This window comes from Manis pentadactyla, chromosome 16, assembly GCF_030020395.1.
Source record: "Manis pentadactyla isolate mManPen7 chromosome 16, mManPen7.hap1, whole genome shotgun sequence".
In the NCBI taxonomy this organism is placed as follows: Eukaryota; Metazoa; Chordata; class Mammalia; order Pholidota; family Manidae; genus Manis; species Manis pentadactyla.
In genome coordinates, this window is record NC_080034.1 from 18730760 (window position 1) to 18744159 (window position 13400).

At 37.5% G+C, this 13400-nt stretch overlaps 1 protein-coding gene and 1 pseudogene across 1 annotated transcript in view; one reads left to right on the top strand and one right to left on the bottom strand.

Annotated features, from left to right (window-relative positions):
- GFRAL (GDNF family receptor alpha like) overlaps positions 1-2168 on the bottom strand; it is a 54387-nt gene extending 52219 nt beyond the window's left edge. The window contains 1 exon segment of the mRNA XM_057494039.1: positions 2147-2168. Within this exon segment, the coding sequence (XP_057350022.1) occupies positions 2147-2168 (22 nt within the window).
- Positions 2169-4125: 1957 nt separating this feature from the next.
- Positions 4126-4703, top strand: LOC118927659 (40S ribosomal protein S7-like; annotated as a pseudogene).
- Positions 4704-13400: the final 8697 nt, after the last annotated feature.

The window sequence follows — 13400 nt, forward strand, 5'->3', positions numbered from 1 at the left end:
TACCTCTTTCCAAACCTCTTCTCCTAAGGAGAATCCAAGACAACTGATTGGATCATGTCTACTACTTTTTGGGTCACTGCTTTTTGGAGAATAGGCCCAGGGGTGTGGCTTGGTTATATTTTTCTTGTTAAGGGCTAGAGGGCAAATTGACATATCAGCTTTCTGTTTTTCACATGTTCTTGGATAACCTCATCCAGCCAAGCTCCTGTCCTAGCTTAGCAAGCCCAGAGAAATACATGACACCCTTTGATTCTGGCCAACAGTAATTTGTTTGAGCCCAGCTTGCCAATGACCCTAAAATGGGGATTTTATGTCAAAACTCAAAAGAAACTGGAATTTTATTTGATCATTATATCTTGTGAATACCTCCCTCAAGAAACTTATTATGATGGTCTCCTGAATATATCATCAAAACCTTACCAGTACCTCAGCGTTATGATCATTAATTAATTTACATATTATCTTTCCCAAATCTGTTTCATTTTCTTTCATACTTAAAATTGTAGGTTAAATAGTCCACTTGATTGTTTATTTTACATGATTTTCTACCCCTTCTACTCAAATAAAATACTGAATAAACTAGGAAAACCATCTCAATGATTTGGCCCACAGGAATCAAAATAACTTAAGCATTCCAAAATCTGATTCATTTTTGACTGTGATCTCGGCCATGTATTCAACCCAGAAGTTCTCAGGGATACTCCTGAAAAGCTCAGAGAAAAACAGGTTCTATTTAAAATAAACAAGAGTGAGAATGTTGCACATAATATCATCCTTTTAAAGTATAAGGCTTTTTATGATATTAAATGCTCGTTTTAAATTCACTATGCAACACATTTCTTTGGCTACAGAACTTTCCTGTGTCACAAGGTCTATTTAGATGATGTTGAACAAGAATTCTGAAGAATGCACTATAGGAAATATTGGTTAAAACTATTAGCACAATATTGACCCTAATGGGGTTAAAAATGATTTCACTCCTTCATGCAACCTAATGTCAAGGCTAATTCAGAAGTGAATATGAAAACAAGAGGCCACCACTGCCTTTCAATTGGGGCCATAATGAGATCGTAATGTATTTTGTGTGTTCTATTATATTGCTGCCTAATCTACAAAATGTAAAAACTCCTAGACTTCTCTTTATAATAAATAGTAGGAATAAGTAAATATTATTAGAAACAAATAAGGGAAACAAAATTTTGGAAACCAAATAACTATTATTTATACCAAATAAAAACTGAAGATATGCAAAAGATCCTTTCCTTCTTGCTTTAATGTTCTTTGACATGATTTATTTTGACTCTTTTTATGTTCAACATAATTTGAAAACTTGTTTTCTTGCCCACAATTATATCTTTATTCATCAATATCTAGGAGCTTAGAGTTAGCAGAAAATAAACTAGCTTTGTTTTAATGAGTGGATTCTTAATAATCAGCTACAATTCTATCTCTTTTCCTGAATTCAATTTATAGATTCTACTAAATGCCAAAGAAAGTATAACAGCTATTCTAATCACACATATAGCAAGTAGATCCTCATGGATTCTACTTTAAGTATATAAATTAATTATTTTTCACCAACATCTTAAAATACATTCACACTACCTTAAACCAGAGATGAGTCTACACTTTAGGTTACAAAAACTGAAATGTAAAACATTTGACATGGTGTTATTTATCCTCATAAATGACTCCTACTTAGTAAACATTAACACCTTAAAATTAGGGGAACTCTATAGTTTAAATTAATCTGATTTTAATTTAATTTCAAAGAAAAATAGACAACAATTTGAAATTTGTCATTTTATAACTTGTAAATAAGTACTGAAAGGTTTTGTTTCTAAAGGGCTCTAGAATATATGTGAAGCTAATAGATCCTAATATATAAAATAATTGGATTATTCTATACAACAAAACAGAAGCAACCTGATTTGTTAACACAATTTCTGTGTTGTGCATTTTCAATAGTTATGAGTAAAAATAAGTGTACATTTTTGCAGAAGTAATAAGCCATGATAAAATGCAGATTTTAATTGATATTTCATATTATAAATCTGTTAACTCAATCAACAGTTTAGATGGGACAGCATTCAGTACATGAAGAATTGTCATGAGTTTAGATAAACCAGCAACATAATTCACTTACCAAGGAAAATGAACACTGTCATGCTGGACATGTTGGGGCTGTTCACCTGGAAGAAATGCAGATCTATTTATTCCAACCACCTTCTTAACAGCAACTTCCAGAATAAGGCTTCAGCTTGTGTTCTTGCTTCCTGAAAGCATTACTGACTCAAGTCAGCTTCGTATGTCACCATTTCCTCACCAATATTTCCTGAGCTGTGAACTTTCCCAATTATGTCCAAATTCAATTACTTTCCTCTGAGTGTACTGAACTCGGATATTATGCTTCCAAGAAAATCTGTTACTGTGCACATCTATGAAAAAGGATTTGTTTTGTCAACTAGAATGCTAAACTGTGTAAAAGCTTCCTTACTATAACCCCAAATTTTCCTAGACTCTTGAGTATGCCCAGTTTCCACTTCATTAATTAGCCTCATTAAGGCAATTTTATGTCGTCTGAAGATAGGGAAAAGGAGAGAAAGCATAAGTAGCCCAGGAAAATGCACGGGGAATTCACAAGCCCAGGATGCTTTAAAGTTGTGCTGTTTCAGTTACAGCCTCTCAAGCCCTCCAATTGCAGTGACGGTGTAAGAAATGACTCCTCATGGTGACGCAGAAATTCCATTTCACCAGGAAGGTAATCATCTGTTTGTGTTCATCATCTAACAACTATTTTTCTTCTAGCTTCAATGAGAGGCATTGCTTTGATCTGAATATCTGTGTCCCCCTCAAATTCATATGTTGAAATCCTGAGCCCCAAAGGAGATGGTATTAGCATGTAGAGATTTGGGGAGGTGCTTAAGTGGGATTTGGGATTTGTGCCTTAAAAAAGAGGCTCCAGAGAGATCCTTTGCTCCTTCCACCACGTGAGAACACAGCAAGCAGATGCCAGCTGTGAACCAGGAAGCGGGCCCTCAGGAAAATGTGACTATGGTGCCCTTAGAGTCCACTTCCAGTCTCCAGAACTGGGAGAAATAAATTCCTGTTGTTTGTAAGCTACCAGTCTATAGTGTGTTGCCATGGCAGCCTGAACAGCTGAGCCACGCGTTATTTATCTGGTTTGTGCTGTTCCTCACAAGAACCTAGAGCACATCATCTCCCTTAGGGCATCGTGAGGTTTCCTTTTTTAAAACACCCTGTGATCTTTGTGTAACGGATGCTTAGGACATATAAAACGCTGCTTTGGCAGGAAATTAGGAAAAGATGAATGTGGATACTTGACTATCTGAGAAGGGAGAGTCTTTTTTTGTGTGTGTGTGTGTGTGCGATTAGTTACACAATTGTGTGCGAATAGTTACACAATTGAAGAGTCCTCGATGACAACTGTCCATGTTTATTTGACACTAAAAGAGAAGTTATATTTTGTTTTCACAATGCATAATGGAAAAACACAGACTCTGGAATACAGTAAGTGGGAATTGTAACATTATATTCACTAAATTCTCTACAGATATAGATAAATGACTTTACATCAGAAGCTATTTATATTTACTCCTCTGTAAAATGGGTTGACTGTATCCATGTTTTTTATAAATATTAAGTATGTATATTATTGGGTTTATCTCACAGAGATCAACAAATGCCAGTAATAGTGTATCCATTCACCTATTTAATAAAGGAATTATAATGTCATAGAACAAATCAAGAATTTCCTTTTAAAAGGCACTGAGATATTAAATTTGTATTATAAACTTTACCAAAACTTTTGATATAAGCCAGCTAAAAATGGCTTAAGCTAGTGAGGGACTCGATGGCTTTGTTAGCTTGCAAAGTGACCCCTGTGCTGTACACGGAGGGTAAGTAGAGACCAAAGAAAGAGGCAGGCCACTCCAGAAAGATAGGAGGCCAAGTTTAATAAAACTTACCTAGAAGGCTTGTCTTGGGCAGCTGCAAGATGAGTAGGTCTCTGCATCTGCCTTCCAGAGGCTTAAAAGTTTTACATAAACCCTTCTTGGCCGAGTGCTCACCAACAGAAGTCGGTGGTCTCATGGAGGGGAAGCCATGCTGAGCCTGAGGGCGAAGATGGTGAAGTCCAACGGCGAGAAGCCAGTGGATTTTGAGTCTGGCATCTCCCAGCCTCTGCTGGAGCTGGAGGTGAACACAGCCTCAAGGCCCAGCTAAGGGGTTGAATGCAACAGCCGCCAAGGAAATGAGGTTGGTGGTGGTGGGGAAGCTTTTGTAATCTTTGTCTGCATTCCCCAAATGAACTCTTTCCAGAAAGTCCATGTCCATGAATTGGAAAAAAATTTCATTCAGTGGGAAGCACATTGGCTTTATTGCTCAAAGAATTCTGCCTAAGTCAATTCAAAAGAAAGAGTCAGATAAAAAAAAGAAAAGCAAATGGGTCCCCAGGAGCTGCACTCGGGCCCCAGTGCATGATGAGATCCAGGAGGACTTGGTTTTCTCAAGTGACACTGTGAGCAAGAGAATCTTCGTGAAACTGGATGGTAGTTGGCTTGCAACGGTTCATTTGGATAAATCAAAACAGAACAATGTGGAACTCATGGTTGACACTTCTTCTGGTGTCTCAACTCCTGGGTAAGGATGTTAATTTTGAATCTCCGGAGTTTCAGTTGTAAACAAAAATGACCAAAATAGCATTTACAATTAAAAAGTTATAGAAAGGCCTTAATGGGGCTGAGGTCACATTTACAGCCCGGGTGGTCTCAACACCTTGCCGTCTCAGCACTGCCTTAAAGCCACCACCACGCTGGGAACTGCGAACAGACCTTGTGCTGCAAGAACGCAGAGGGTGAGGGGCCTCCCACCGCCCTGCCGCTCACAACCTCTGGATGACCCCCTCCAACAGGCTTCCATAGTCAGAGGCCGGGGCCAGAGCTGATCTCAGGCTGGTCTTAAACCTCGTCTCAGGAGCCTGAGGGTTTTCTCCCTCCCATCTCTCAGCTGTTTTCTTCTATGTCAGCTCCATTCCCAGGCAGCTTTTCTCTCAGTGGGAAGGGGGCCATCAACCCATGGGCATGCATCTTTCTCTCTTAAAAACCAGACTGGGAAGTGTGACTCTTTTCCTATTAAAATTCCAAAATTGAGTCACATCAGTTCTGTGTGTCTTGGGCCTGTCAGTCTTGCCGAGGGGCACTGATCCTGCGTGATGCCCAGCATCACAGATGAAGACGGGATGGCCCTATTCACACCATAGGACCTGATGGTGGGATGGGCGGGGCGGGGCGGGGCGTCGCCAGTGAAATCATGGTATCAGAGGAAGCACGGGGAGGGACCCTGGGCAGGCGAAAGAAAACGTACTCAGTGAAGCATCTAAGTGCTGAATTTATGTAGGACTATTTCGAGAAAAATAAACTAGGGAAAGAAAGGGAAGGAAGACCAAAACACAATTTCCTGTCCTGGGAGGTGTTACAGTTCTGACTTTCTAGGAGCAGTGTTACACGAACCTGAGCGTCAGACCCAGGGTAGGTAGGTGGCCCTAGCTTGGGCCATGCAGGTACAGGTGCTGCGCTCTATTGCTTACACGTGTGGAAAACACTGTGGAACTATAGCTGCTTATCCTACAATAATTATCAGCTATGTCACTGTCTATGTAGGGATTTTTAGCATCCCTTTGTGCCCTCAGTCCTCTTTCTATATAGACCCCTCTCCTCAGAGTATTTTTTAAAGCACACATTAAAAAAAAAAATGACAGAGGAAATTGGTCATATTAAATGTCAAAATATTTTTTAAACGAATTTGCAAGGAAGTAATATATATGCGTCCTTATTAAAGGGGTAAATATCAAGGTCCAGGTGGGCCTAATAATACTATAATTTCAGTGGTGACCATAAATGCTAATTTGAGATATTTTCCATAAATGCAGTGTCATATTAAAAAATATCTGTAATTTCTATTGGTGATAAGACAGCACAAAAAGTACTGAATTTCCATTAGAGCTTAGTAAAAGTAGAGCACAATTTTGCTCTAAGCAAATTTAGACACCCCTGATTAATAAACCTTAATCTGATGTTAACAAAAATGGTACTTTCAACTCAATTACTCAAGAGGAAGCCAGCTATTGAGTCAGAACATTTTAGAGATGAGAGGGAAGGATAATATCAACAGTTTCAGAAGGTAACAATGATAATAGGTGTGAGATTTTATATGTTGTGTTTTGAATAAAATGTATGCTATGTTTCAAATAAAATGCTATTAGTAAATAAACAGAAGAAAATTGAGTTGCTCTGGTCGAACTTTGGGAGAGAAGCCCCAAGTTCTGTTCATTGGCTTTGCCGTCACCACCCACAGCTGCCATTGAGGCACCCGAAAGATCCAGAACTATTAAAAATTTGCTGATTGCATTTAATTGTTAAAAAAATTAATTTCCCATAAAGAATCCATTCTCATAACAGTTCAATGAAATGTCCTAGACTTTGTACTTTGTCAGTGGAAAAAACACACTAGGGTTTCTATTCAATGAATATTTACTAAAATCCTATTATATCCAAGGCTCTAAGCCAAAACAAAAATGAGGGTGGTCCCTAGTCTCACAGATCAGATTAAAAAGGGTGAAGATGAAACTGCACATAAAAAGAAAGGAAAGAAAAACTTGTTAAAAAAATAGGAAATCAGTGAAATATCTATATGGTAGAAGACATTTCTTTTTGGAACATAAGGCAACTATTGTACTTAATGACATTTGATCCACGTCTCACAGACAACACTGTGTTGCCTTTATATTCGTGTACTTAAAATTTTGTCAGATGCTCATATCTGAAGGAGAGCAATAAAATCTGATCAGCCCCAGATTTGCAGGCAACCTAAAATTGACAGTTCTGGAAAGAAATATATATGTTTGGTGATGAGTTCCTTGACTATAAGGCTTATAAACAAGGTTCTAAGACAATTAGTAGTACAGGAAGACATTCTACAGTATTTGGCAGAGAGGGGGATAAGAGGCTCTTCCTGTCTTTTACTGGAAGAACTCAGTAGAAAAGAAAGATCAGATCAACAAGCTGGTGTTCTTAATCGCTTCACCATAAACTGGCCACTGGTATCCTGCCTAACAGACTGATGGGAGGTGGCCTTGCGTTGGGGGACAGGGCAGCCGACGAGAAACTGAGAAACTGCAAAGTTCAAGATATTAATTCAGATGGATTTATATCACTGAAACTCACGATGGATGGGGAAGACCAGATGAGGAGAAGCCTTACCCAGGAGTTTAGAGCCAATCCACACAGAAGAGGGAGGTTGCTGGTGAGTTTTAAGCAGAAAGCAAGCAGGTTGGTGTTTTGAAAAACTGCTCGAGCAATGCTATGGAAGATGGTTTGGAAACAAGGATAATTACTAGTTGTGAGGCTATTAGTTTAGAAGAGACGTGGGAATAGCTGAACTAAGAAGGAGTGACAATGGAGAGATGACAGATCTAAGATACTTAAGGATTTGAAATTACAGGATCTGGTGACCATTTGAGATGAAGGAGAGGGTAGGGAGAAGGAACAGTCTGGGATGAATCCTTACTTCTGCTTGTGTAGCTTGGTGTTGATTGTTGTTATTTACCCTGGCACTTGACTCACAATTCAATGCTATATATATAATAAAAGTCTACCCATTGAAGAAGTCAAACATTAGAATGAAACAACAATTTCTATGGTCCATGTATCACTAGGAAAGACAGGCTGGCTATATCCAAAAGGACCAAACAGCTCTGCAAGATTGTAACTCTACTGTACTAATAAAAGCCTTTGCTTTGACACAGATGATTTAAAAATTTTAAGTATAATTTAAAATTTTTTGATAGTAGAACATCATTTACAATTGGACTAATCATAAAGGTCAAAAGTACACCATGGAAGGTTTTCTCTATAAAGCAGCTAATATTCCTATCTGAAAACAGAAGTTTTGCATCTGTCTTTGAACTGTTCTAGAACTTCTATTAGCTGGGTTTTATTTTCAGGAATGGGTGTTATCTCTAAAATTATAATCAAGCCTAACTATTGAAAAATACCCTTTGTTCTTTTAATTTCCTTTTCCTAACTTTATACCTGCTTGCGTTCCCATTTCATGTTAATATTAGAGTCCATTGCACACTCTAATCATCGTGGTGGGAAGGCATTATGTGCCTGCTGATTCACCAAATTTATTATTAAATGGAGAATGTACCAGATCACCTCAAAGCACCATATATTTACATTTAAATTTAATATATTTTCTTCCTTTTATTATAGGAAATACTTGCCTTTGAAATGAGGTCATCCACAGTGCAGACCGTATTGACCAGAGAGATGGCTGACTGGGGGTGGGGGATGCTTTCTGCTGAATTATAGACTGGATAATTTTTACAAGATCACTTCTCCCAGGGAAGTATGGGAGAAAGGCTCTAGACATCCCATGGGAGAGCTATGTGACAATAACATATAAGGATATATTTAATATGTTGCTAAAACTATTGGAAACAAGTTTATACTGTTCAAATTACTTTGTTTTCCTTTTCAAGGTGATTTTTTTCCATTGTAAGATATTTGATACTTGTATATGCATAGCATTTAAAAAACAACAAGTGAAAACATTTATATTTAAATCACCAGGAGATATCCACCATTTACCTTTTGGGGTATTTTCTTTAAATTGTTTTACTTTATTTATTCTTGTTAAAGAAACATTGCTATCATATTTGTATACACATTTGTACATTAATAGGTTAATTGCATCTGTTACTAATTTCTGATTGCAAATATAAAAAAAGTGATCCTACTACTTATGGGTAACTAATGTAAATATTGTATTTCTTAGGTTTTTAAAATATATATACATACATACATATATAACCTAAATACCATTTTTGAAGCACAGATAGCCCAGGGTAATTCATACATTATAGATGAAAATAGTGTGAAAAAAGATGGTGAAAGTTAGTATCTATTCTGTTTTTAGCTATTTCCATTAAAATTCTACATTTACTTTTTGTATTTAAGGTATTAACAATGTTTTTTTCAATATCACACTTTCCAAATCCTACATGTTAAAGCAGAAATCCAGATAACTTGAATTCAATAAGTAGCACAAAATGAATGTTTTGTCCACATAGTGCCTTTTTTTTGCATTTGGAAATTACTCAATTGGCTATTATACTTCTACAAATATATCTATAATCATTGGTAAATTCAATAAGTATAGAAAATTATAAGAAAATAAAAATAATATGTAATTTCATTCTCAGATATAAATAAGACTTGATGTTCAGCTTTCAAAAATTTTCTATGCATGTTTATAAATATATACCATATTGCACTCTGTGTACTGATCTATATTTGGTTTGTTGCCTTAACAATGCATGGCAAATGCCTTTCCATGCCCATAAACATCAAAACTCTCATGTTTCTGTCTACCTATTATTCTAATATGGGGTTGTTTTAAACTTTAATATTCACTCCTTTAGTCAGCAAGTATTTATTGAGCTCCTACTACATTCTAGGCACTTGTTTCAGAAATGGGTAATGAAAAAGATGTAGCTCCTGCCTTCATAAACCTTATATTCTAGGGGAATATAGGTGTAAATAAACAGTAAATTCCATCCACGCCAGATACCTATAAACCTAAGAAGGAAAATAAGGCAGGATAAAGGTGATATGAAATGATGGAGTTTCAGGGCAAATAATTACTTTTTTATCTAGGGTAAGTAAGTGAAGGGACAAGGTACATAGCAGAATAAGTGGAGAGAGATTCCAGGCAGAGGGAGGAGCAACTGCTAAGCCTTGAGATAGGTAAGTGCTTGGTGTCTTCACAGATCAGCTACTAGGTCACTGTGGCTGGGGCGGGTGGGCAAGGGGGGACAGGACATGGATCGGAGGGAGGGGTTGTGGGGCCAGATTAAGTGGGAAATTGTAGGGTCATTAAGGACTTTGATTTTTTTTTAATTTGAATAAAATAGGGAGCCATGGAGAGTACTGAGTAGTGACAGGCTTTGGTTTAGTTTTTTAAAAGGATTCTGATTGCTGTTGTGTGGAGAACAGACCATGGGGAATTCAGGTGACAAGAGGAAGCCTACTTGGGGGGCTTGTTCAGTGCCCTGGGGACACTGACATATTAGATCAGGAGGATGATGAGGAACTGGAAAGGAATGGCTAATGGAGTGAAAGAGAATCCATGAGAACCAGGCATCCCAGAAGCCAGGTGGAAATGTTTCAGGAGAAGGGAGTGATCAACTTCTAATAACTCAAATGAGGACAGACTATTGGTTTAACAATATGGAGGTCATTGGTGATGATAAAAGAAATATTTGTGGGATTTTTAAGGGCAAAAACCTGATGGAGTAGATTCAGGATAAAATGGACATAGAAGAATTTATGATAATAGGAATTACCTCTTTCAAAGAAATTTGCTGTAGAGAAGCAGAGAATTGAGGTAGTATCTGGTGAAGATTGTGAGGTCAAGGGAGAGATCTTGGAGATATTAAATTATATGTCTTACAACTAAAGCACTTTTCCAGATTGTAAATAAAAATCAAATGAGTTTTGAGTCACATCTATAATATAATTTTGGCTGTTTCCTATAGCTTTTCTGTTTCTGAATTAGAAGCCCCTACTTGAAGTCAACTTTCTCCTCCCCTGTTGTAGTGTTAGTCCCACTTTTTCTCTCTCATCTGTATTCTACATCTGCCTGCTGCTTTACTGGAACTAACTGTTACTGTGTTACATCATTTTAAGAAGATTATCATATCTTCACTGCCCTTTAATTCCTTCCTGAAAAGGACTTTGTCAGAGAAACTTTTCCAACAACTTTTGTTCTTTCCTCCTATTATAGATTTCTAAATAAATTCAACTTCTCTGTTGATTCATTTTCCTAGTAATTGAATTACTACAAATAGAGCCTGAGATTAATAGTATTGGAACCTGAAGTTTTCATGTAATCTGACCCTTTATTTATTGAGATGGTCAGAACAAACTTTCCTTTTGAGGGCCATACCATCATCGCCTTTTTTATAGAGTACTACATTTTTCTCCTTTTTTTTCTCCCTATTTTCTCCTACATTGCATTTTTTTTCAGATTTACATCAGTTTTTTTTTCTATTGCAATGTAAAAATCACCCAAAACTTATCATCTTAAAACAATAATAATCATTTATGATTACTCACTATTTCTGTGGGTCTGGAATTCTGGAGTGATTTGGTCACGTGTTTCTGGCTCAGGAGTCTTTTGAGGTTGCAGTCAGAGACATATTTCAGAGAGATAATCTTGAAAGCCTCCTATTCATCTTCTTTTTGCAAGTTTATACACTCTGACCATTATCTCCCCACTTATTCAATATATGGTTTGCAAATATTTTCTGCCATTCCCTAGGTTGCCTCTTCTTTTCTTTTTTGTTCAGAAGGTTTTCAGTTTGATGTAGTGCCACTTGCTGGTTTTTTGCTGGTGTTGTTTGTGCTTTTGGTCTCATTGCCAATACCAACATCAGGGAGATTCTCCCCTAATTTCCTTCTAGGAGTTTTATAGTATCAGGTATTATATTTGAGTCTAATTCATCTTGAGTACATTTTTGTGAGTAGTGTAAGACAGGAGTCCAATTTTATTTTTCTGCATGTGGTTATTGTTTTCTCAACACTATCAGTTGAGGAAACTATCCCTTCCCCATTGAATGTTCTTGGTTCCCTTGCCAAAGCTAAGTTGACTGTATATGTGTGGCTTTACTTCTGGGCTCCGTAATCTATTTTGGGCTCCAGTGATTGATATATCTCTCTCTATGCCAGTACCATACTGTTTTGACTACTACAACATTGTAATAAAGTCTGAAATCAAGGAGTGTGATGCCTCCAGCTGTTCTGTTCTTTCTCAGGATTGCTTCAGTTACTCATGGTCTTTTGTGGTTCCATACAAATCTTAGGATTTGTTTTTCTATTTTTGAGGAAAATGCCAGTGGAACTTTAATAGGAATTGCATTAAATCTATAAATGGCTTAGGGGGGTTTGGACATTTTAACAATAATAAATTTGATCCATGAACACAATATATCTTTCATTTGTGTCTTCAGTTTCTCTCATCAAAGTCTCACAGTTTTCATATATAGATCTTTCACTTCCTTGGTTAATTTAGTCCTGATATTTTATTTGTTTTGATGCTATTGTGCATGGGATATTTTCTTTCCTTTTTAGGTGGTTTGTTGTTAGTGTGTAAGAATGCAGTTGATTTCAGTAATTGATTTGATATCCTGCAACTTCACTGAATTCATTGATTTGTCCCAACAGTGTTATGATTGCACTTTAGGAATTTCAATATGTAAGATCATATCATCTGCCAGTAACAAAAATTTTGCTTTTCCCTTTCCAATTTGGATATCTTTTATTTCTTTATGGTGTCTGATTGTTCTAGCTAGGACTTCCAGTTCAATGTTGAATAGAGTGGTGAAAGTGAGCACCCTTGTCTTGTTCTTGATCTTAGAGGAAAAGCTTCAGTCTTTCACCACTGACTCTCATGTTAGCTGGCTTCTGTTCTTGCCAAGGCATGGGATCCAAGAAGTTCTGAGAGACTACAAGCCTGGTGCACTGCAATGGGATTTTAATGCCAACTGACAGCAGGGTGGCCCTTTGAGGAAAGCAGTCCAAGTGTAAGCTATACTACTAAAGAGCCTCTCAGTCTTAGACCTGGGACATGTTTTCATAGGAAACACCCTTTGATATTCATAACACAAGAAGAGAAAATGTGACCTGCTCTCTTCTGTTTATAGTACACACACCCACACTCGCAAACACACACTCAAACATACACTTGAAGACACAGGGGAGAGAAGAGAATCCCCAAGGCTGTACTTGTACATCAGTGCCACTGTAAACAGGGGAGCAGCCCACGGAGCAGGCTGTGGTGATCCAAGTGGTGGCAGGTTCTTGGCCCTAAGAGTAGCAAATTGGCAGCCGTGTTTGGGTATATCAGGCAACATATGCAAGGAGGGGTGGGGATCATTGGTTAGAGGTCAAAGAGAAAGAGGTCAGCTCGCAGAGTGAACATCTAACTTTGCCTCCCCCCTAAACACACATACAGTCAGAAGAAAGCATGTTAGCAAGGGGAGGGCAAGTTTACAAGTGTAGTTAAAGCACCTCGGCTACTGGAACAGCACTGCCTCTGTTAAAGTGGAGGGTGGCTTGGGTCCATTGTAAATAGAATTAGACATTAATGCAAACTCTCTTATTTCATACACCTTCATCTTGATATTAAATCTAATGTTTATTTTCCAGCCCCATTGCCACTGCCTTGATTTAGATCCAATCATTATTCTTGAAGATGAATAGTTCCATAACAACCTATCTGAGACCCAAAGTGACAATGCCCAGCTCTGAAATTCA